Source organism: Gobio gobio, assembly GCF_949357685.1.
Source record: "Gobio gobio genome assembly, chromosome: 13".
Lineage (NCBI taxonomy): Eukaryota > Metazoa > Chordata > Actinopteri > Cypriniformes > Gobionidae > Gobio > Gobio gobio.
The window spans coordinates 43,648,304-43,674,896 of NC_137106.1; the positions used below are offsets into that span (position 1 = coordinate 43,648,304).

The window sequence follows — 26,593 nt, forward strand, 5'->3', positions numbered from 1 at the left end:
ATGGAAAATATATAGAAAATCGCCCAGCTGAGGCCAACTCTAATCTGCTAAATGCCACTATAAAGCATAAAGATATTTTGATTTTATAAACATTAACTTCATGATGATTTTTATGTAAAGCTGCTTTGAAAAGTTATTGTGAAGAGCACTACACAAGTACATTTAGACACAAACACAAAATGACTTGATTTGATGTATTCAATGATTCTTTCTCTAAATACTCCCAAAACCCTTTAGGTTTAAAGAAGACCTGATGTAGATCCCAGAGATTCCAGAGTACACCAGAGACGTATCAGAGTGAAATATTCTGAATGGGAGGGTGTTTGGTGATTCTTGATAAGAGGAAATACCTCAGAATTGGCTGTGATCACCATTTCCTGACAGGACTTTTCACCTCTGTCTGTGTGACTATTCCACTTTGGAATGTTTATGCGTTCCCCTAAACTTCACTAGTGTCATCTAATATACCAGGTTAATTGCTCAAATTCCTGACCATAATGGTGGCCAAAAAAGGGTGTAGAATTTAACAATCCTACTCCCGCTCCGAGGCAGGGGAGTGCGGTTTACCTGCACAGATCTTTACTAGCTGGTAGGGATGGGCGATATGGCCTAAAATCCATATTGCGATATACACTCACCTAAAGGATTATTAGGAACACCTGTTCAATTTCTCATTAATGCAATTATCTAATCAACCAATCACATGGCAGTTGCTTCAATGCATTTAGGGGTGTGGTCCTGGTCAAGACAATCTCCTGAACTCCAAACTGAATGTCAGAATGGGAAAGAAAGGTGATTTAAGCAATTTTGAGCGTGGCATGGTTGTTGGTGCCCGACGGGCCGGTCTGAGTATTTCACAATCTGCTCAGTTACTGGGATTTTCACGCACAACCATTTCTAGGGTTTACAAAAAATGGTGTGAAAAGGGAAAAACATCCAGTATGCGGCAGTCCTGTGGGCGAAAATGCCTTGTTGAAGCTAGAGGTCAGAGGAGAATGGGCCGACTGATTCAAGCTGATAGAAGAGCAACTTTGACTGAAATAACCACTCGTTACAACCGTGCAGGCAGGTAAATTCATTTAGATGGATAATAACGGGCTTGCTGCGATAGTCTGTGCTAACAGTGTTCAGGCATAACACCGGTTACATCACTTGCCTACCGTGGTACCACCCCACCATTATTTTTATATTTTATAGTAGTAAAAATCATTTTGTTCATTTAGAGAACAGATTAACTACAATTAAAAACTGAAAGTGCCGCATGAGCCTAACGAGAGTCGCAGCACAAACTGCAGCAGGAGTCAGATTTCATTCATCATGAGAGTGAGGAGGTGGAAGATTTGGTTTCAAAGCGAAATATAAAAGCGCCTATTTAAGGGAGTTTGTCATTGTACTGTTTTCTTGTTGTGTTTTTCATTAAAGGGATACTTCACAGCTGGAAAGATAAATGTGTATTTAAATTGGGTCATTTATGTAATAGAAATGTGAAATTATTTTAGAAGTTGGTGCCTTCTAGACTGAGAGAAGCCGGAAAATGTATTTTTGGCTCATGTGAATGAAAGACAACAACTCCCAGAATGCACTTGCTTCGCTGTCCTACGGGGCCACTCCCAGGCCAAGCCTACATCACTTGCCCAGCGCGGCACCGCCCCCATCGTCGTTTTCATTTTTATAGTAATAAAATAATTTAGTTCAGTTAGAGAACAGACACTACAATTAAAAACTGAACGTGTCTGCTCAATACAGCACGAGCCGAATGAGAGCAGCACAAACGCAGCAGGAGTCAGATTTCATTCATCAGAGAGTGAGGAGCTGACAGACCAGATGATCGCGGTTGATTTGATTTCGTTGCGAAATGCGCCTATTTAAGTGAGTTTGTCATTGTACCATTTTGTTGTTGTGTTTTTCATTAAGAATAATAGGCTAATGAAGCCACAATTCAAGCAACCCTCCCCCAAATTGGTGCTAATTCTAAATGGTAAATGGACTGCATTTATATAGCGTTTTCAACAGACCCATGGCCACCAAAGCGCTTTACATATTGCCTCACATTCATTCACCCATTCATTCACTCATTCATACACTGACGGTGGTGTGCGCCAAGCAAGGTTCCATCCAGCTAGTCAGGAGCAGCTGGGGTTAGCAGCTCCATGTCTTGCTCATGGACACCTCGACACTTGGTCAGGTGGAACCGGGGATAGAACCACCAACCTTCCGGTTAGTAGACAACCTACATGAACCACTGAGCCACTGCCGCCCCAAAACTAAAATGAGCATGGCCGCACGGGCAATCATTTACGGTCGCACTGTCATTCACGGTGCGTGTCCAGTCTGGCATGTTTTCAATTCATGCTTATGGAAGCTTAACTTTAATAGGAATTCATTGAAAACACTCGCTTTGCTCCGCACCACTCCATTATGAATGCCAGAGCAGCCGTGCGCATTTTACATTCTGTAAGTGAGATCCCAACCCCTAAGGGCGGGTTGAAAACATGCAGAACTAGCTCCTACTACTGACTGTAGTCTCTAGCTTCTGGCCAAAAAAAGCCTCTGATGATGCTAAATGACAATTTTTAAAAATATATTATATAAAAATACAGAAATCTCTCGTCTCAGGGGGACATAAGGGAGGGAAGAATAAACTACAGGGTTTCTACTGATACAAAGCTTAATGCTAATCGGTGAAGTAACCCTTTAAGAATAATAGGCTAATGAACCCACCATTCAAGCAACCCACAGCCGAATTGCCGCTAATTCAAAACCGGAAGTAAAATGCGCATGGCTGCACGGACATTCGTTCACGGCCGCTCAGTGCACAAGCACTGAAATGTGACGGTGAGGGAAAAGATTCTCACCGTCACATCCCTAACATTTTTATTCTATTATTCTATTTTCCACAATGTCAAACCAACGCAGCTTAACCCAAAATGCAAGCTCAGACATGCGCTTCTTCCATATAAGCTTGTGCAGTTATGCGCTCTAGACCGTGCCTTGCAGGGAACACTTAGGCTAAGAAGAAGCAAATATATTTATTAAGTTCAAGTACGAATTCAAGTTTCGAGGGGGATGCCAGCCAGGTGTGCGAGAAAGAGAAAAAAAAAAAAAAAAAAAAAAACTAAACCAAAATGTTTAATCGGATACTAACGCACTGAACGAATATTTGAATATTCTGGTCCAGCCCTAGTCATTTTCTTTTAGTATTTGGCATTTCTTCCACGTGGAGAAGAACTGTGGTGGAGGAAGTGGAGAACAGTAGTGTGACTCATCACTGTGGGCTTGATTTCAACAGATGTTTTACAGACCTTCCCCTTGCAGGGCTAATATTCCAGGCGCTCTGCTCTGCATGCCTCCCAGCTTTAGTAATCTCCTTAGAGGGGAGCCATTGCTGAAAAACAGGGCCTGGATGTTTCTTTCTCGCGCTCTCTCTCTCTCTCTCTCTCTCTCTCTTGCCATATTGTCTTTTGGCTCTAGCACAGGAATTTGGAATCATCACACTTCATTATATGGATCTCTGGAATACCTGATTGTGATTGGTTGTGTGTGGCATTGAGTGCTCAGTTATTGTGTAACCATTACAGATTATTGTGTAATGATTGCTCATCTTCGATAATTTTCCATAGCAGCATACCGATGCTACTTTCATATGCTACTCTTTTCATATCAACACTCATAAAAATAGATCTTCTTTTTATAATATAAAATGCAAAGTTCTGATCTCCTTTGATGTTTGATTTGATTATTAATAACATATCCCATCCTCCCCTCCTCAGTTCCCAGAATGTGGATTCTTTGGCCTGTACGATAAGATCTTGCTCTTCCGCCATGATCTGAACTCAGACAACATCCTCCAGCGGCTAACGTCGGCAGAGGATATCCATGAGGGAGATCTGATTGAGGTCGTCCTGTCTGGTGAGTTGTGCTTGCTGTGCCTTTAATAACATGCATTGTATAAGAAAAAATATTACTTTAAAATAACACCTACTCTATTACCATTCTAATAAATTGAATGTATAACATTCTTGTGCATTTAATTTACCATACACCTCCGTTCAAAAGTTTGGGGTCAGCACAATGTTGTTGTTTTTCTTTAAAGAAATTAATACTTGTATTCAGCAAGAACATATTCAATTTATCAAAATAAACAGTAAAGACATTTATAATGCTACAATAGATTTCAATTTCAGATAAACACTGTTCTTTTGAACTTTCTATTCATCAAATAATCCTAAATAAAATTATCATGATCTCCACAAAGATATTAAGCAACACAACTCTTTTCAATAATGATAATAAAAAGACATGTTTCTTGAGCATCAAATGAGCATATAAGGATGATTTCTGAAGGATCATGTGACACTAAAGACTGAAGTAATTACATTATTTCTTACAATTGTGAGTTTATATCTCACAATTCAGACTTTTCTCTAGGGCTGCAACTAACGATTTTGATAATCGATTAGTTGCCCAATATTTTTTTTTTTTTTTTTTTCGATTAATTGATTAATATGATAAAAAAAAAAGCATAATTTTTATTGACAAAACACACTATTCCACATCCTTCCCAATGCTGTCCTTCAAACATGTCAGCTGAGTGCTATGAAAACATACATAGTGAATATACCTTACAAATATTAACCATGGTTTTACAACGAATAAAAATAATAAATAAATAAAACAGGGTTATTGTAGTTATTCAATGGTAACCACAAATTAACCTTAGTTTTGCTTCAATCCATAGTTAACTATCATGGTTTTACTATCTAATAGAACCATGGTACATTTTCGTAAGGCTATATCTGTGCTATACATTATGTGCATAATACATAATAAGTTACTATGCAAAAGTGTGCCGGAACACACACACACACACACACACACACACACACACACACACACACACACACACACACACACACACACACACACACACTCGCTATGGACAAAGTAACCTGTTACTGTCATTTCTTTATCCTGTAGAAACATCTTACATTTATATTAAATTACACGCTGTGTTATCCCTTTACAGTTACTACTCTTATAAAATACGTGAATTACATGTTGACTTTTAAAACTAAATTTAGCGACAAACAGCAGATATTTCAGCTAAATTAATGTTTTTGCGCTGAATATTACATTTACATTTACATTTAGTCATTTAGCAGACGCTTTTATCCAAAGCGACTTACAAATGAGAGCAATAGAAGCAACTACAACAGTCAGAGGCTACAGTATGCAAGTGCTGTAACAAGTCTCAGTTAATCTAACACAGAACACACAGGATTTTTTTTTTTTTTTTTTTTTTTTTTTTAAATAAATTAGACAGACAGAAAAATGAATAGAATGTTAAGTGCTATTCTTGATTGGTCAGGTGCTGCTGGAAGAGATGCGTCTTTAGATGTTTTTTGAAAATGGCTACAGACTCGGCTGCTCGAATTGAGATAGGCAGGTCATTCCACCAGGTGGGGGCAGTCCAGGAAAAGGTCCGTGACAGTGATTTCATGCCTCTCTGGTATGGCACCACAAGGCGTCGTTCACTGGTAGAACGCAAACTCCTGGAGGGTGTGTATGTCTGAACAAGCGAGTTAAGGTAAATTGGTGCAGAGCCAGTGGTTGCTTTGAAGGCGAGTACCAGTGCCTTGAATTTGATGCGAGCGGCTATTGGTAGCCAGTGGAGTCTGATGAAGAGAGGCGTGACGTGCGCTCTCTTCGGCTCGTTAAAGATCACCCTCGCCGCTGCATTCTGGATCAGTTGCAAGGGTTTGATAGTGCATGCCGGAAGGCCTGCTAGAAGAGCATTACAGTAGTCCAGTCTGGAGAGAACAAGAGCTTGGACCAAGAGTTGTGTGGTCTGCTCAGATAGGAAGGCTCTAATCTTCCTAATGTTGTATAATGCAAATCTGCAGGACCGGGTTGTTGCAGTAATGTGGTCAGTGAATTTTAGCTGATCATCGATCACAACTCCAAGATTCCTGGCTGTCCTGGACGGAGTTATGGTTGATGATCCTAGCTGAATGGAGAGATTGTGATGAAGTGCTGGGTTGGCTGAGACCACAAGCAGTTCAGTCTTTGCAAGGTTGAGTTGCAGGTGATGCTCCTTCATCCAGGCAGAAATGTCTGTTAGGCAGGCAGCAATACGAACACCAACCGATGGATCATCTGGTTGAAATGAGAAGTAGAGTTGAGTGTCGTCTGCATAGCAGTGATAGGAAAAGCCATGTTTCTGAATGACCGATCCCAGCGATGACATGTAGATGGAGAAGAGAAGTGGTCCAAGCACTGAGCCCTGTGGAACTCCAGTGGCTAGATGATGTGACTTAGACACTTCACCTCTCCATGACACCCTGAAGGACCTACCTGAGAGGTAAGACTTGAGCCACTGGAGAGCAGTTCCTGAGATGCCCATCTTCATGAGAGTTGACAGGAGGATCTGGTGGTTAACTGTGTCAAAAGCAGCAGACAAATCCAGTAAGATAAGTACTGTGGATCTGGAAGCCGCTCTTGCCTGCCTCAGTGCCTCCGTAACTGAGAGCAGGGCAGTCTCAGTTGAGTGGCCGCTTTTGAAGCCTGATTGGTTGATATCCAGGAGGTTGTTCTGTTCAAGAAACGTAGAGAGCTGGTTAAAAACAACTCGCTCAAGTGTCTTTGCAATGAAAGGCAGAAGGGATACCGGTCTGTAGTTTTCTAAAAGTGCTGGGTTCATAGAGTGTTTCTTAAGCAGTGGGGTTACCCGAGCCTGCTTGAATGCTGTGGGGAAGGTCCCGGTGTGAAGAGAGGTGTTGACAATGTGAGTGAGTGCAGGAGTAACAGAAGAAGAAATGGCCTGAAGGAGGTGAGTGGGGATAGGGTCAAGCGGACAGGTAGTGGGGTGGTTGGAAAGGATGAGTTTGGAGACTTCAGCTTCAGAGAGCAGAGAAAAAGAGGGGAGTGTATGTGTTATGGTTGTTGAGATGTGCGTGTCGGTTTGTGGTGCGGAGAATTGGCTGCTGATGGAGGAGGTTTTTTGTGTGAAAAATGATGCAAAGTCATCAGCTGTAAGAGTTGATGAAGGAGGAGGGAGGGGGGGACAGAGGAGCGAAGAGAACGTTCTGAAGAGTGCACGAGAGTCAGAGCAGTTGTGTATTTTGTTGTGATAGTATGTAGTTTTAGCAGTGGAGACGTTACTAGAGAAAGAAGCGAGAAGAGACTGATACAGGGTCAGGTCAGTAGTGTTTTTAGTTTTGCGCCACTTCCTCTCTGCCGCCCGGAGCCCAGAGCGATGTTCGCGGAGAACATCAGACAGCCAGGGGGCAGAGGGAGTGGTGCGGGCTGGCCTGGATGTAAGGGGACAGAGGTTGTCTAAGCAAGATGTTAGAGTGGAGCAAAGAGTGTCAGTAGCACTGTTAGTGTCCAGTGCTGAGAACTGAGCAGGTGGAGGGAGTGAGGATGAAACCATAGTGGATAGACGGGAGGGAGAGAGTGAGCGTAGATTACGCCGAAAGGTAATCAGCGGAGGAGTGTGTGTTGTGTTAGGAGTTAGTAGGAGGTTAAGAGTGATGAGAAAGTGATCAGAGGTGTGTAAAGGAGTAACTAAAGTGACGTCTGTGGAGCAGTAGCGTGTGTAGATAAGATCAAGATGGTTACCTGATTTATGAGTAGCTGTAGTAGATACTCGCTTAAGATCAAATGAGGTCAGAAGAGTGGTGAAGTCTGCAGCCTGGGGTTTATCAAGGTGAATGTTGAAGTCACCGAGCAGTACCAAAGGAGTGCCATCCTCAGGGAAGTGAGAGAGTAACATATCCAATTCCTCCAGGAAGTTACCCAGTTGACCTGGAGGGCGATAAATAACTACAACATGGATTTTAGCAGGGTGAGTGACAGTGATTGAGTGCGATTCAAATGAGCAGTTGCCAGATAGAGAAGGAATGGGCTCAAATTTCCAATCCTTTGAGATGAGCAGACCAGTACCTCCGCCCCTCCCAATTTGGCGAGAGGTGTGTGAAAAAGAGAAATTATTTGAGAGGGCCGCAGGAGTGGCAGTGTCTTCTGGTTTGATCCAGGTTTCAGTTAGAGCCATGAGACTGAGATGTGAATGAGTGGAAATAGATGAAATAAAGTCTGCTTTGTTTACAGCAGACTGGCAATTCCAGAGACCAATTGGAATGGACATTAATGTAGCAGAGGAAATAGGTACACTACGCAGATTAGTAGGATTACGGCGTCTAAAATGTACAGAGCGTGATTTACGGGTGTGTGTGATAATAGTAGCGATTTGGAAGCACATAGTGAATACGGGTCAGAGAAACAAACAGATAACAACAAGCAAGACAAGCAAAACACAAAAGTGGACAAATTAGAAGGAAAGCTATACTCAAGTGCCTTGTCGGTGTCCTTGCTCGAGTGGAGTCGCGCAGAGTAGAGTCGATGGTCTTTACACTCTTTGGTCTTCACACGAGGAGGGCTTCACACGAGTACTACTCAATTTATACTCGTATTAAATGTCGTTATTGAATACAGCTGGCTACTCCCAGTGAAACGCGTTAGTTCGCACGAGGTCAAACAATAACAAACCAGACTACAACAAACAGCCAACTACAGCAAACAGACAGCGTTCTAAAGAACAGCTGAACTACAGATCAAATGAGGAAAATGTAAACAGAACTCACACACTAGCTGTTTTCCCTGATGTTCGATGCTTCTCTCTGACTCAAAGTAAACAATGAACGCTCTATATAGCACGCTGGCTTATGGCCACGCCCAGTGAAACGCGTTAGTTCGCACGAGGTCAAACAATAACAAACCAGACTACAACAAACAGCCAACTACAGCAAACAGACAGCGTTCTAAAGAACAGCTGAACTACAGATCAAATGAGGAAAATGTAAACAGAACTCACACACTAGCTGTTTTCCCTGATGTTCGATGCTTCTCTCTGACTCAAAGTAAACAATGAACGCTCTATATAGCACGCTGGCTTATGGCCACGCCCAGTGAAACGCGTTAGTTCGCACGAGGTCAAACAATAACAAACCAGACTACAACAAACAGCCAACTACAGCAAACAGACAGCGTTCTAAAGAACAGCTGAACTACAGATCAAATGAGGAAAATGTAAACAGAACTCACACACTAGCTGTTTTCCCTGATGTTCGATGCTTCTCTCTGACTCAAAGTAAACAATGAACGCTCTATATAGCACGCTGGCTTATGGCCACGCCCAGTGAAACGCGTTAGTTCGCACGAGGTCAAACAATAACAAACCAGACTACAACAAACAGCCAACTACAGCAAACAGACAGCGTTCTAAAGAACAGCTGAACTACAGATCAAATGAGGAAAATGTAAACAGAACTCACACACTAGCTGTTTTCCCTGATGTTCGATGCTTCTCTCTGACTCAAAGTAAACAATGAACGCTCTATATAGCACGCTGGCTTATGGCCACGCCCAGTGAAACGCGTTAGTTCGCACGAGGTCAAACAATAACAAACCAGACTACAACAAACAGCCAACTACAGCAAACAGACAGCGTTCTAAAGAACAGCTGAACTACAGATCAAATGAGGAAAATGTAAACAGAACTCACACACTAGCTGTTTTCCCTGATGTTCGATGCTTCTCTCTGACTCAAAGTAAACAATGAACGCTCTATATAGCACGCTGGCTTATGGCCACGCCCAGTGAAACGCGTTAGTTCGCACGAGGTCAAACAATAACAAACCAGACTACAACAAACAGCCAACTACAGCAAACAGACAGCGTTCTAAAGAACAGCTGAACTACAGATCAAATGAGGAAAATGTAAACAGAACTCACACACTAGCTGTTTTCCCTGATGTTCGATGCTTCTCTCTGACTCAAAGTAAACAATGAACGCTCTATATAGCACGCTGGCTTATGGCCACGCCCAGTGAAACGCGTTAGTTCGCACGAGGTCAAACAATAACAAACCAGACTACAACAAACAGCCAACTACAGCAAACAGACAGCGTTCTAAAGAACAGCTGAACTACAGATCAAATGAGGAAAATGTAAACAGAACTCACACACTAGCTGTTTTCCCTGATGTTCGATGCTTCTCTCTGACTCAAAGTAAACAATGAACGCTCTATATAGCACGCTGGCTTATGGCCACGCCCAGTGAAACGCGTTAGTTCGCACGAGGTCAAACAATAACAAACCAGACTACAACAAACAGCCAACTACAGCAAACAGACAGCGTTCTAAAGAACAGCTGAACTACAGATCAAATGAGGAAAATGTAAACAGAACTCACACACTAGCTGTTTTCCCTGATGTTCGATGCTTCTCTCTGACTCAAAGTAAACAATGAACGCTCTATATAGCACGCTGGCTTATGGCCACGCCCAGTGAAACGCGTTAGTTCGCACGAGGTCAAACAATAACAAACCAGACTACAACAAACAGCCAACTACAGCAAACAGACAGCGTTCTAAAGAACAGCTGAACTACAGATCAAATGAGGAAAATGTAAACAGAACTCACACACTAGCTGTTTTCCCTGATGTTCGATGCTTCTCTCTGACTCAAAGTAAACAATGAACGCTCTATATAGCACGCTGGCTTATGGCCACGCCCAGTGAAACGCGTTAGTTTGCACGAGGTCAAACAATAACAAACCAGACTACAACAAACAGCCAACTACAGCAAACAGACAGCGTTCTAAAGAACAGCTGAACTACAGATCAAATGAGGAAAATGTAAACAGAACTCACACACTAGCTGTTTTCCCTGATGTTCGATGCTTCTCTCTGACTCAAAGTAAACAATGAACGCTCTATATAGCACGCTGGCTTATGGCCACGCCCAGTGAAACGCGTTAGTTCGCACGAGGTCAAACAATAACAAACCAGACTACAACAAACAGCCAACTACAGCAAACAGACAGCGTTCTAAAGAACAGCTGAACTACAGATCAAATGAGGAAAATGTAAACAGAACTCACACACTAGCTGTTTTCCCTGATGTTCGATGCTTCTCTCTGACTCAAAGTAAACAATGAACGCTCTATATAGCACGCTGGCTTATGGCCACGCCCAGTGAAACGCGTTAGTTCGCACGAGGTCAAACAATAACAAACCAGACTACAACAAACAGCCAACTACAGCAAACAGACAGCGTTCTAAAGAACAGCTGAACTACAGATCAAATGAGGAAAATGTAAACAGAACTCACACACTAGCTGTTTTCCCTGATGTTCGATGCTTCTCTCTGACTCAAAGTAAACAATGAACGCTCTATATAGCACGCTGGCTTATGGCCACGCCCAGTGAAACGCGTTAGTTCGCACGAGGTCAAACAATAACAAACCAGACTACAACAAACAGCCAACTACAGCAAACAGACAGCGTTCTAAAGAACAGCTGAACTACAGATCAAATGAGGAAAATGTAAACAGAACTCACACACTAGCTGTTTTCCCTGATGTTCGATGCTTCTCTCTGACTCAAAGTAAACAATGAACGCTCTATATAGCACGCTGGCTTATGGCCACGCCCAGTGAAACGCGTTAGTTCGCATGAGGTCAAACAATAACAAACCAGACTACAACAAACAGCCAACTACAGCAAACAGACAGCGTTCTAAAGAACAGCTGAACTACAGATCAAATGAGGAAAATGTAAACAGAACTCACACACTAGCTGTTTTCCCTGATGTTCGATGCTTCTCTCTGACTCAAAGTAAACAATGAACGCTCTATATAGCACGCTGGCTTATGGCCACGCCCAGTGAAACGCGTTAGTTCGCACGAGGTCAAACAATAACAAACCAGACTACAACAAACAGCCAACTACAGCAAACAGACAGCGTTCTAAAGAACAGCTGAACTACAGATCAAATGAGGAAAATGTAAACAGAACTCACACACTAGCTGTTTTCCCTGATGTTCGATGCTTCTCTCTGACTCAAAGTAAACAATGAACGCTCTATATAGCACGCTGGCTTATGGCCACGCCCAGTGAAACGCGTTAGTTCGCACGAGGTCAAACAATAACAAACCAGACTACAACAAACAGCCAACTACAGCAAACAGACAGCGTTCTAAAGAACAGCTGAACTACAGATCAAATGAGGAAAATGTAAACAGAACTCACACACTAGCTGTTTTCCCTGATGTTCGATGCTTCTCTCTCTATTTTTTTACAATATTAATTGTCTCCCTCTCTACTGCGTTCTGTCTGTATGACCGACGCTCGTTCAGTGAAGTTTGAAGCTTAATGTCAGACTGACGCGCTTTCATGCAAAATGGAAAAACTGAATTACGTGAATTAGTAACATTTGCAGATAAAGATATAACCACTATTTTCTCTCTCTCTCTCTCTCTCTCTCTCTCTCTCTCTCTCTCTCTCTCTCTCTCTCTCTCTATCTATCTCTCTATCTATCTATCTATCTATCTATCTATCTATCTATCTATCTATCTATCTATCTATCTATCTATCTATCTATCTATCTATCTATCTATCTATCTATCTATCTATCTATCTATCTATCTATCTATCTATCTATCTATCTATCTATCTATCTATCTATCTATCTATAGTCAAGACAATATATGTCAATATGTCAAGACAATCTCCTGAACTCCAAACTGAATGTCAGAATGGGAAAGAAAGGTGATTTAAGCAATTTTGAGCGTGGCATGGTTGTTGGTGCCAGACAGACCGGTCTGAGTATTTCACAATCTGCTCAGTTACTGGGATTTTCACACACAACCATTTCTAGGGTTTACAAAGAATGGTGTGAAAAGGGAAAAACATCCAGTATGCGGCAGTCCTGTGGGCGAAAATGCTAGAGGTCAGAGGAGAATGGGCCGACTGATTCAAGCTGATAGAAGAGCAACTTTGCCTGAAATAACCACTTGTTACAACCGAGGTATGCAGCAAAGCATTTGTGAAGCCACAACACGCACAACGTTGAGGCGGATGGGCTACAACAGCAGAAGACCCCACCGGGTACCACTCATCTCCACTACAAATAGGAAAAAGAGGCTACAATTTGCACGAGCTCACCAAAATTGGACAGTTGAAGACTGGAAAAATGTTGCCTGGTCTGATGAGTCTCGATTTCTGTTGAGACATTCAGATGGTAGAGTCAAAATTTGGCGTAAACAGAATGAGAACATGGATCCATCATGCCTTGTTACCACTGTGCAGGCTGGTGGTGGTGGTGTAATGGTGTGGGGGATGTTTCTTGGCACACTTTAGACCCCTTAGTGCCAATTGGGCATCGTTTAAATGCCACGGCCTACCTGAGCATTGTTTCTGACCATGTCCATCCCTTTATGACCACCATGTACCTATCCTCTGATGGCTACTTCCAGCAGGATAATGCACCATGTCACAAAGCTCGAATCATTTCAAATTGGTTTCTTGAACATGACAATGAGTTCACTGTACTAAAATGGCCCCCACAGTCACCAGATCTCAACCCAATAGAGCATCTTTGGGATGTGGTGGAACAGGAGCTTCGTGCCCTGGATGTGCATCCCACAAATCTCCATCAACTGCAAGATGCTATCCTATCAATATGGGCCAACATTTCTAAAGAATGCTTTCAGCACCTTGTTGAATCAATGCCACGTAGAATTAAGGCAGTTCTGAAGGCGAAAGGGGGTCAAACACAGTGTTAGTATGGTGTTCCTAATAATCCTTTAGGTGAGTGTGTATATATATATATATATATATATATATATATATATATATATATATATATATATATATATATATATATATATATATATATATATATATATATATATATATATATATGTTTTGCGCTAGGACACACACACATCTGTTAAAGTGCATGACTATGGTATGTTAAATGCTAATGCATTAGCTTGAAGCTTAAAATAAAGAATTCTCATGTTTTTGGACAGCTTGGATAATTGTCCTTTCCTGCATAAGCTCACTCTGTTTCCGCTCCACTATTTTTAAATGCATTTTGTCCATAGAAATGTGTTATTCAGTGCTGTAATTTGGCACGACTGGTGGGAGTTGGTGGCAGACCCGACTAATCGATAATGAGAATCGTTGTCGATGATTTATGATTATTAGATTATTATTTTATCGACTAGTTGTTGCGGCCCTACTTTTCTCGCAATATCACGTTTATAAACTCAATAAAAACTCTGAATGAATTGTGAGTGAACTTATTTGTGATATATAAACTTGGAATTGGAATAAAATCTGAATTATGAGACAACTTGCATTAGCTTTTTAATTTTTTTTATTCTGTTGTAAAAACAAGCTTCCATATTCTTAAGAGATTTCTTTTAAAAGCATTAATTCTGCCAACCACAAACTTTTGAACTGTAGTGCATGGGCTTCAGAACCATTGTATGTGGGTGGGACAAGACCCACCAACTTTTTAAGACCAATGATATTGGACCCACTCACTTTTACCATCTAAAATTCTGTTCACCTACCTCTAACCAATAAACACTTTATTATTAAACACACGTTAGATGCTTTATTTCCACTTTTCAAATGTTGTCTTAATTTTTATTGAAAATAAATGCCTTTCCAATCTAAAATGTGAAGGGAAAAGGGAGTAGAGCAAGTCAGCAAAAGACGGATTCGAACCTCGGGTCGATTTGCGTCAAAACTTTCTGCCATGCGTCTTGCCCCTACACTATTGTCCCTGTAAATTATTTGGTGACTTTTGTAATTTTGTCTGTCCCAACCAGACGTTTAGTAAATGATGCAGGCTATTTGCACTTAATGTAAATTGCATCTACTCCAGTAAAAGTTTTGGGGGGACCCACCCACGTTTTTTTAGCTTCCGACGCCCATGCTGTAGTATATATATGTACAGTGCTGGGGAGCTATTTCATCAGAAGCAGTAGAATGGTGGAAAAAAAACTTCATTTTGGGCTTTGTATAGAGATAAACAAACCGGCTCTGGGAATAGAAATATAATTTAATTTCCATAGCAAAAGTAACAATCACACACAAAGAAGCAGATACTCACAGTAGCTTCCTTAGTTTGTTTTGTAGTGTAGCCAGAAATCCTACAGGTTATTTTCACTCGTTTTAATTTCTTTAAATTATGCAATGACTTATAGCTTTGCAGGCTGCAGCTGGTTACACTGATGGCCGTATATCGCTTGCATCTCTGCAAAACAGAACAGATGAGTTTCACTCTGTGATTAGATTGTCGGTTGTGGCACATGTGTGCCAGATGGAGGGGCCCATGTTAATCTAGTCAATGTGAACGTCAGGTGGTTTTCCTTCAAACGCCTGTTAACACAGGCAGGCCAATTCCCCTAAGACTACCTATCACAATCAGTTTTCTAATTTTACCACATGCTCAATGTACAGAGCCATGTGTTAAAAGATTTATGGTCAATCATGTTGGCTCAAGGGTTTTGTTTACTTGACAAGAACAAGTGACTTTGTCAGATACATTTATGTAATAAGTATGTTGCAGCCAGGACTATCCAGTTCTGCTGACTCTTAGTACAGTAGGTCTTCACCACTGAGGGTTTGAGCTCATCTCTGTTCCTGTGCAGAATGCTTTGCACATCCTGTGTAGGCCTGCTGTATGGAACTGATCTTCCTGTTGGCGGTGTGTTCACAGGGGAGTTGTAGAGCACACCTGCTCATCACATCCTCCTCACTCAGTGGCCAGTATTCCAAGCCAGTATGATAGACTATTCTGTGTAAAATTCCAAGCGGTCTCCCAGAACTCAGATTTTTATTCATGAAAGTTTTTCTGACGCAATGAGAATTACGGGCCGAGAATGATTTATAATCGTGCCGCATTGAACCAAGCTCAAGGGGAAATATAACAGGAACTCTTCCTATTACAACTTTGGAAAAGCAGCTCATGACTGCTGCTTTGTGTAGTATAAAGCCACATCGCTCTCTCTTTCTTTAGCGTTTATCCCGTATAGTAGTGGGGTCTGCTTCTCTGGATTGATGGCACCATTTGATGGGATCATCAGCTTGATCGGGGTGCAAACCGGTAAGCTTGAGGTCGTTGTGCAGCGTGTTGAGCCACTGCTGCTTCAGTCCTCCCTTTGGTCACTTTACGATGACTTCCAGCTGGAAGCCCATTTTGGCAAGTGAGGTATGGTCAGCGTGCAGGCCATGGCCGTACCCCCGAAGCCGGGCTTCATGTAGCTTGTCAAATATTAAGACAACACCATACTGTTGCCGAATGTCATCATTACAGACGTGGTGATGGTATGTGATGCCAGAGATCCATCGCAGTATTTTGGTTTCCATGACACAGAGGCGGCGTTCTACATCTTTCGTCACAGGCCAACACTCAGTGCCATAAAGAGCAACAGGACTAATGACAGTACGGTAGATCTTCGACTTGAGACGGTCACTGGTCTTCCTATCGCAAGCTGGTCGTCGTGCGCCACTTCAGTCAGGCAGCATTGACTCGCGCAGTGACTTCAAGGTTCAGACTTCTGTCAACTGCGATCATTGAGCCAAGATACTTGAATGTCTTGGTTCTTGGTAGGTCAGTGCAATAGATTGTACCCTGCTCGTTCGGGTCTGTCGTCATGTACTCTATCTTTTTAACATTGAGGTGTAGGCCTAAAGTTACCAGCCGATTGCTCCATGCCTGGTCATTCTGCTTGAGGCTGGCTAAACTTCAGCAACAAATATAACCATGTCCGCTTAAAGTGTTCATGGCACTGGCTGCACATATTTAAAAAAATAAAACATATGTTTTTGATAAAACGATTCAAACTCCTGATGTGTGAAATGTGTTCTGACTGAAAAATACATCGGCGATGACCTACAGCCAATGAGAGAGCAAGATACAGGGCAGCTGAAGGTTCAGGGATTTAGTTATAGAATATCAGTATTTTAATAGATATATTTACAATTATATCAAACAGAAACAAAGCACAAACATTTGCTTGACCAGCTGCAGAAGTAGCACATTGCAAAATTATTTATTTACCTCAAACTCTCTTTTCAGAACACAATCCTTGCTCCCTCTGTTTCCCCAACCATTTCCTCAGCCATAATCTTTTTTCTTTTCCTCCTTTTCGCTGCAAATCAACGCACAGACAATTTGGATCGCAAACTTTCTGCAGTTTTATAATTTTTAATAACAATTCCAGTCTTGCGCGAGAATCTCTCGTTGTTTACTTGTCACATCTCGTGTGTTTGGTATTAAAGCATAGTTTGCGCACCGGCATCAGTTGTCTGTGATTCTTCCTGTTTAAAGTCATGCTGTGTGAAACCTCCTGTCGCCGATCCATCATGCAGTGTGAAACCTCCTGTCGCCGATCCATTGTGCAGCGTGAACACAGTAGTGACTGAATGCTACCCCACATGCAGTCATGCAGTGTGAAAAGAGCAGTGATCCGACGAGTTTTTAGAATCATGCAGTCTGAACTCGACATAAGACGCATAAGCATGGGAAGCGAACCGACACGCTAGTCAAGCTCAGACAGTGCCTAGTATCCATCTGGCAAATCTTTGCTCTCTACCCAACCAAATGGACTTTCCTGAACAAATAAGGGCTTTTCAAGCTGCTCTGTGTTTCACGGAAACTTGGCTGAGTGGAGCCATTCCAGATACTGTGTTACATCTGCTGGTTCAGCTATTCAGAGTGGGTCAGGACATCGAATCAGCGGGGAAATCGCGTGGCGGTTGGACATGTTTCTAAATCAATGAAAAGTGGTGTACAGATGTAACCGCTTTTAAGAATATGTACCGTATTGTTCCGAATATAAGACGACCCTGAATTTAAGAGGACCTCCCCTTTTCAAGATGTATCTTTTAGAAAAAAGCTTTTTGAAGGCCAGCTTTTTGAAGGCTTTTAAAGAAAACGCTTTATTTGAAAAAAAAAATTCATATTGCATACATTTCATATAGAAATTTTTATTTCTTGGCTGCTTAATGAGAGTTGTTTGATCACTCCGCTGTGTTTATCAGTCCTGGGGAAAGCACTTGTTTTACACACGTATTTGGCGCTCTGTATTGTTGCGGGTATATTATTGACATGTAAAAGTCTAGACCCCGAATATAAGATGACCCCAAAAAAACATTGTCTTGTATTCGAAACAATAACTGTAAACCCTTCTACTTGCCACAGGAGTTTGCTTAGTTCACTGACGTAAGTGTGTTCATTCCACCGCAAACATGAGTGAGTGCAGCGCTGCAACGGGCTGATCTGGGGCCTCATTTATAAAACTTTGCGTAGGATTTGCGTCAGAAGTGGCGTACGGATGAAACATAGGACGTGCGTACGCACAGAAATATTCGGATTTATAAAACGTGAATAAAACGTTAATAAAAATGTGCGCACGCACATCCTACGCAGTTTTCCTGGGAAATAGGAAATAGTTCAGTGCAAATGTAATTTCTTGCAGCTTTCTGAATGGTTGAGACATACGTCATATGTTATTTTATCGAAAATAAAACAAACTAAAGGCATTTGCATGAATACCATGATTCCGTAGCTGATGAAGAAATTTTTACTATGAAAACAACTTTCCCCAGTGGACAATTAATACATCTATCTATCTATTTATCTATATATCTCCCTAATTATCTATCTATCTGTCTATCTAATTGCATCTATATCTGCTCCGCCAGACGGACACATTGACGAGAATATCAGTTTTGTACATTATTTCGTTCTGTTTACCATATTATTTATGAGGATGAATTGCATAACATGCCAATATTGTTGCAGAACATATTTCACTTTTCTTTTTCTTTTTTTGCATTTCTGTTGTAATTTTCGTTTGATTTTGTTTGTTTTACACTGCAGATCGATCAAACGGGTGTTCGTGTAGGCTGTTAATTGTAATACTTGCTTTGTGAAGTCTTCAAGTTATTTATGAGAGGCAGTATTGCCATTTCTTTTACACAACGGTCTACAGTTTCACACAGTTTCACACACTTTCACGTGTTTCTTCCATCTGCCGGCGGTGTCGCCATTTCTCATTTCACCCGTTTTTGTGCGTACGCCTGGGTCAGAGCTTGCGTGAAGGACCGCACATTTTCCCGTCAAGTTTGCTTTTTATAAATACCAATTATTGCGTAGAGAGTGGCGTAGAGTTCTTTTGTGCGTACGCAACATTTATAAATGAGGCCCCAGATCACAGACACAGAGCAGCAACACCCGGACTCTCTTATTATTATTCTTGGTGACTTTAATCAAGCAAACCTCACCCTCAAACTGCCAGAATACGGACAATAGATTACATGCCCTACCAGAGGTGTGCTACACCACAGTAAAGGATGCATATCGCTCCGTTCCTAGAGCAGCTTTCGGACTGTCTGATCACTGTCTGATTCATCTTATGACCTGCAAGCAGAAACTGAAATCAGCTAAACCTGTAATAAGTACTGGTAAAAGATGGACTAATGAAACCGAGCGGGATTTACAATCCTGCTTCGCGTGCACTGATTGTAGTGTTTTGGACTCCAGATTCTGTCACATTATACATCAGTTTATGTGAGGATATGTGCATTTGTACCAGGACTTATTTACATACAACAACAACAAACCATGGTTCTCAGCGAAACTCTTTTCCAGGCCAAAGAAGATGCCTAAAGGAATGAGGACTAAATCTTGTACAATCAGGCCAAAAACACTAAAAAGATTAAAGTGGCTAAGGCTACTCTAAAAAGCTGGAAAACAGGTTTTCAGCCAATGACCCTCTGCCAGTGTAAACAAGAAGACACCATCCCCCAATTCTTTAGGGAATCAACAACTGGACGACGACCTGAATGATTTCTTGAAATCAGTTGAATATCCCAGTCTCACACCCCACACCCACTCTGACGGTCTCTCTGCAGAACCATCAACATCTCCAGCAACCCCCCCTGCACTTCAGATCAGTGAAGAGGATGTCTGTCTAAAAACATGTGCTGTCCATCTGACCTTCATCTTCTCGCAGATCTTCATCAGATCACTGTAGCTGTGCATTACTCCCACTCACCACCATGAACAGCACTGTGGCAGCAGTGGAGTCATTCAGGTACCTGGGCACCACCATCTCTCAGGACCTGAAGTGGGACAATGGTATTTGCTCTATTGCAAAAAAAGGCCCAGCAGAGGTTGTACTTCCTTTGCCAATTGAAGAAGTTCTACCTGCCACAGGTTTTGCTGATGCAGTTCTACTCTGTAGTCATAGATACTCCCTTTTCCACCAGCATGAACCAGGTGCTAGTTCAGAGCTGCTAGTGCCGGTTCAGAGTTGGTTCAACTGACGAGCCTTCTAAGAACCGGTTTGCCTTTCCACATGCTAGAGAGCCACCACAGAGCCAGTCTTATGTCACTGTATACGTCTCATCTTTCTCAGCAGCGCTAGCGAGGCAGCAGGAAACACAAACACACCAGGCTTGTTCGAGATGCATCAGCGCTGCACAGACCGATTGGCGCATGATATCAAAGTACCGCAAGAGTGATTCAAAAGCATAAGGAGTCGTGTGCTCTCGCTGTACTTTGATGTCATACGGCGATCGGTCTGCACAGCGCCGATGCATCTCGAACAAGCCTTCCATCAACAATCGAACGTTGAGTTACTATTGATGCACATGGCTTCGCGATCCTACATCGGCATTAAAACAGTGAATCCAATGCTTTTGTGCAGCTCACCGTAATTTGTATAGACTGAGATTACAATCGTGCAGCTATTAGCTCGATTAGCTGCTATTTAAAAAATGGTGGTCAAAAGTTTGTGTTCGTCTTGTTGGTCACAGTAACCCCAGCCCCTGCAAGCAGTTCTTACTTCTAGACCAGCAATGTTTTGGTGCTACTTAAGAACCACTTTTCCTGGTTCAGAGCTGGTGCTTTGGGTGTCGAAAGACAAAGAACCGATTTGAAACTAGGCTCTGGCTCCAACCAGCACTCAAACTGCCTTGGTGAAAAAGGGGTACGAGTCTGTCCTCTTCACTTCCAAAACTGTCTGGCTTGGCTCAGCAAGTAAATCAGACATCAGAAAACTACAGAGATGATGGTTTGGACTGCTTGGAGGATTGTTGGTGCGCCCCTGCCCACCCTCCAAGAACTGTATACATCCAGAGTGAGGAAAAGGAAATCACATCCAAGTCACTTTCTCTTTGAACTGTTGCCTGGCCAGCACTACAGAGCACTGAGAACCAGAAAAGCCAGGCACGAGAAAAGTTTCTTCCTCCAAGCAATCTACCTCATGAACAGATAAATGTTTTCCCCACTGTGCACTGATAAATATGTGCCCTACTTCTTTTTATTCTATTCCCTGTTAATTATATTCTACTCTGCTGTATATAGCACACCTGTACATACAAATTTGTATGTATTTATTTTTGTTTATATCTTATTCACATAAGTTTACACACACTGATCAGGCATAACATTATGACCACTGACAGGTGAAGTGAATAACACTGATTATCTCAGTCAGAATACACAGTGCATCGCAGTTTGTTGTGTATGAAGCTGCATAGCCGCAGACCAGTCAGGGTGCCCATGCTGACCCCTGTCCACTGCTGAAAGCACCAACAGTGGGCACGTAAGCATATCAACTGGACCACGGAGCAATGGAAGAAGGTGACCTGGTCTGATGAATCATGCTTTCTTTTACATCACGTGGATGACCGGGTGCGTGTGCGTCGCTTATCCGGTAAACACATGGCACCAAGATGCACATGGGAAGAAGGCAAGCCCCGGCGGAGGCAGTGTGATGCTTTGGGCAATGTTCTGCTGGGAAACCTTGGGTCCTGCCATCCATTTGGATGTTACTTTGACATGTACCTCCAACCTAAGCATTGATGCAGACATTATGGAAACGGTATTCCCTGGTGGCTGTGGCCTCTTTCAGCAGAATAATGTGCCCTGCTTCAGGAATGGTTTGAGGAGCACAACGAGGTGTTGACTTGGCCTCCAAATTGCCCAGTAATCATTACACCTATGGAGAGTCTCTGTGAACTGCATATTCAAGAATGTGTGTGTGCGTGTGTGTGTCAACGTGTGAGTTGAAAAATACAGTACAACATAACCTTGATGTTGGGTTTTGTGATGGAAAAAAAAGAAAAAAGAAAGATAAAAAACGTTTGCACCTTTTAAACTAGTACTACTACTACTACTAGTAGTAGTAGTAGCAGTAGCAGTAATCTGGTGGATTTTGTAGGCAGGTTATGACAGGATTTAGATTTTTTAAATGTACTATAAAGGGATAATTTTAATAATAATAAAGAAAATAATATTTGCTTGAATATTTAAATCTGTTGCATTTTGCAGGTAGTTTAAGACTTAAATATTGACTGCAAGGGAATACTAATATTTTTAATGTATTAAAAGCTATTACAATAAAGAAAAATGACATGTTTTTGGTGAGTTTAATGTAAAATGTGTTATTACATTATGAGCTCAAGATTTTTTATGAATATTTTATTTTTTATATTTTACATCATGAATATTTTATTACAATAATAATGTAATACTTATTACATTATGTGCAGTTATTACATTATGAGTTGCTGCAGGGACCAACACAATATTAAGGAGGTGATCATAATGTTACGCTTGATCAGTGTATATCTTATTCACATATCTTTATTCCTAATTTTTTACTATCTGTGTACTGTTGGTGTATCTGTGTACTGGAAGCTTCTTCTGTCACTAAAACAACACGTTGTGTGTGCAAACATACTCTTTCTGATTCTGATGTATTGAAATATGAAATATTAAAATATTGTTTAATATTATGAAACTTATGAGAAATGATTTGGATGGAACCAGTCTTCGGTCCAGATCTGGTTTAGACAAAACAGTGTGCCTTCACACACTGCCCCTCAATATTGTCTTGTCTTTCTCATCCCTGCTTCCATCGGCTGTGCTAATAAAACGCTCTGCATTTTTTTGTTGGCGGTCAGCTCAAAGGCAAAAGCTTGTTTTTGTTGCAGTAGGTGATGGTCGTGCTTCTGCTGAGAAGAAACAGGGTTTGTGGAGAGCAGCTCTGGTTTAGTGAACAGCAGGATGCCTATCACTGTGAGCTTTTGTCTGCGATAGTGTGTCGACAGGATCTGCTGTATTAGACATTGTTGTCCTACTTTGTGCTGTGTATTCAAGTGGAGTTTCAAACTGTTAGCTGTGTGTCTTGGTTCGATTTCAAGGTCAGCAGCAGAACAGATCACACTTTATTTGAGGAACTCCTGAAACCATTTCTAAGTAGGACTTTGAAAGAATTCTAAAAGACTGTGTGTATTGTTATTGAGTAAGAATTTAGAGTTTATTAACCGTGTTTGGATTTTTTGCCTGAAGACTAATAGATGAGTTTTGAGATGCCGGGTTGCTCATTTGTCATAATGTATGTAGTGTCTTCATGAATGCCTCATTATGAGCCTGTGTTCCAGTGCTCTGGACTGCTGCCTGCCATGTGATTCACTGCAAGCTCAAATGTTCTACTTTGTCTCTTTGATGTTCAAAAAGGAATGCACTCCTTTTTTTCACTACCCGGTTTGATTTGATCAAGTTTTAGATTCTTTGTTCCTTTTGTTTGTATCCTAACATCAGAGAAGGCCATAGTCAAAAAACACATTTGAAAATGTGGCCTTCTAATGGAGACAAACAGTGAATTGAAGAATTGTCATTGTACAAAGAAGAGTGACAAGAAAAAAATATCAGATCTGAATGATTTTCAAGATCTTTAGTTCCATTAACACTTTTGGAACATCTGCATTCTTCCGCCAATTTAAACAGTACGGCAAAATAAAATTTGCATAAAATATATTCATCAAATCTCATTTCGTCACCTTTTCGCGTGGAGTGCCTCAAGGATCTGACCTTGGTCCACTTTTATTTTTAGTCTACACACTTCGTCTGGGTCAGATCATCCGGCGCCATGGTTTTAATTTCCACAGTTACACTGACGATACACAAATCTATTTTACTGTACAGCCTAATTATGTTTTTCCTCCCTCTTTAACATTTTGCTTACACAATCTCAAAATATGGATGGCTCAAAATTACTTAAAGTTGAATACGAAAAAAAAATTCTGCTAGTTAGCCCTCAATCTCTTGATTCCTCTCAACTTGACTTCTCCATTAACTTTGTCGGTTCTGGTTCATCCGTCTTCCACTATACGCAACCTTGGTGTATTTGATTCTAGGTTATGTTTTGAACCCTATACACTGTAAAAAAATTTCAGGTCTTCAATTGAAAATTTTCTAGTGACTGATCACATCTAAATTGTTCAGTTGGCCAAATTGAATTTCTGTGAATTGATGCAATTTAATTAACAGAAATTCAATTTGGCCAACTAAAAAAATTTGATGTGATCAGTCAGTAGAAAATTTTCAATTGGAGACCTGATTTTTTTTTTTTTTACAGTGTATCAATACGCTTGTCAAGTCCTGTTTCTTCCATCTTCGCAATATTGTCCAGTTGAGACCCTCACTAAATTGCGAAGATGCTGAAACCGTTGTCCATTCTTTTATAACTTCACGTCTTGATTATTGCAACTCCTTGTTTTAAGGTTTACTCAAAAAAGTCCTAAATTGCTTGCAGCTAATTCAGAATTCAGCTGCTCGGGCCCTCACTTTTACCAAAAAATCAGCTCACATCACTTCTGTCTTACAGCAACTTGGCTCCCTGTTAGTAACCGCATTCAGTATAAGATTATTGTTCTAGTTTTAAAGGCTCGTATCTCTCTGAATTGATTCTCCCCTATGTCCCTGTCCGTACTCTGAGATCGAGCTCTGAAAATTTGCTTGCAGTTCCCAAATTCCATCTAGTGTGGGTGGTAGGGCTTTCACCACTTCAGCTTCTAAGCTCTGGAACAAACTACCACAAAACCTGTGTGTTGTCTCTTCACTCCAGACCTTTAAAACATCTCTCAAAACTCACTTATTCACATTATGTTTTGTTAATTCATTGTCTCAATTTTTCAGATCTATGCTTGCTTTTGTAACTTCTCTTGTATATTAACTATCTTTGTCTGTTCCAACAGGTTGATCATGTGTTGTATACTGACTGTATACTTGTATATGTGTTCATGTTTTCTATGAACTTAATGTAAAGCGTCCTTGGGTTCTTGAAAGGCACTATATAAATAAAAATTATTATTATTATTATTATCATTATTATATCCATCTTTTCAGGACTGCTTAAAGACACGAGTGATAAAAAAATTAATGGATACGAAAATAATGAAAGAGGCCGACGCCAACTACAATCTAATGGCACTGTGTTCAGGGGTATTTAATTATCATGCCATCGATTCGGTTCAATTCGATATCACAATGCATCAAGTCAACTTTATTTATATAGCGCTTTTTACAATGCAGATTTTTTCAAAGCAGCTTCACAGTGTTAAACATCACAATGCATCACAATGCAATTAAAGGCATCACAATGCATTGACGATGCACTGCATCCTCATGTATACAATTTTGTCAATAAATACAAGCAGTCAGATTAGGGATGAAACGGTATGGAAATTTAACATCACGATTATAGTGACCCAAATTATCACGGTTATTAATATTATCACGGTTTTGTTCAAACGAGATGAAAGTGTTCAAAAAGAACAGATACACACTTAAAACATTTCAACAAGTTTTATATTTGAAAATCAACAAACAGCAAATAACTAAAGCAGCTCTATGCACTTTTTTAAGCTAGATTCTATTCTGTGGGATTTCCTTCCTTATAATGGCCGTCGTCAATAGCAACGCATAAATAATAATAATTTGTCGTAAATATAATCTCTAATATTATCTCTGTAAATATATTCTCAAGCAATATTCTCATTAGTGTTCAGCAATGATGCATTTAAATCTAGCATATTTTGTGTAAGATACCCAAACAGTATCCTAGTGAAATAATGCATATCCATATTTCCATATGATTTGACAGTTTATTTTATTAAATATCAAAATGTGTGCATCTTACCTGACACCTAAATGATCACTTTACAGTCAGTTTTATGACTGTCATTCTCTTCAAATGCTAGTGAAGTTTGAAACGCGTATAACGTTACCAATGTTGTATGTAACTTTAGAGACGGTCCCTAAATTCGCCAGCGTTATGCCAGTCATATCAGATGCGCTGTGGTTCTGCTGTGTTTTTTTTAACCATTTCCGCTGCTGAAATAGAACAAAAACAGTCGACCTATGATGAGTGAATTTCTTGCGAACATCGCACGTTTATCTCTGCTTTCAGTGTAGATTTCAGTGAGAGCGGCGCGCGCTCTGAACCAAACTCCGGCTAATCTGAACGCCTCTGATTATGAGACATTGCATTCATAAACTCAATAGAAAAACGTGTAAGTGGTTATATTGCGCAACACGTTTATACAGATGGCTTTTGAGAAGACTATAATAAGTTTAACAGCCAGAGCGGCTAACGTTAGTGTGCAGCCGAAATAACGTTACACCCGCAAATGGCGGTTGTTAATGTCAAGCCCTGATTATTATCCCTTAAATGTCACCCTAGTCTTGTCTGAATTTGTTTGTTCGCTTCACGTTATTATTTCCCAGACGTAGTTTTGGTATTGAGGTCAAAGTCCACTTGCCTTGCGTTCGTAGTTTATTACAGCGACTTTCTGGCATGTTCTGCAGACAGGGTGACCATCTTCGATTAAGTTTCCCTCAGGACTTTTGTAAAAGCCAAAATATGACAACG

At 41.0% G+C, this 26,593-nt stretch overlaps 1 protein-coding gene across 2 annotated transcripts in view; it reads left to right on the forward strand.

Annotated features, from left to right (window-relative positions):
• prkd3 (protein kinase D3) overlaps window positions 1-26,593 on the forward strand; it is a 149,758-nt gene that overhangs the window by 85,904 nt on the left and 37,261 nt on the right. For both annotated transcript variants that reach the window (XM_079833387.1, XM_079833388.1), the window contains exon 3: window positions 3,771-3,909. In XM_079833387.1, coding sequence (XP_079689513.1) covers window positions 3,771-3,909 — 139 coding nt within the window. The remainder of the gene's footprint in view (window positions 1-3,770; window positions 3,910-26,593) is intronic.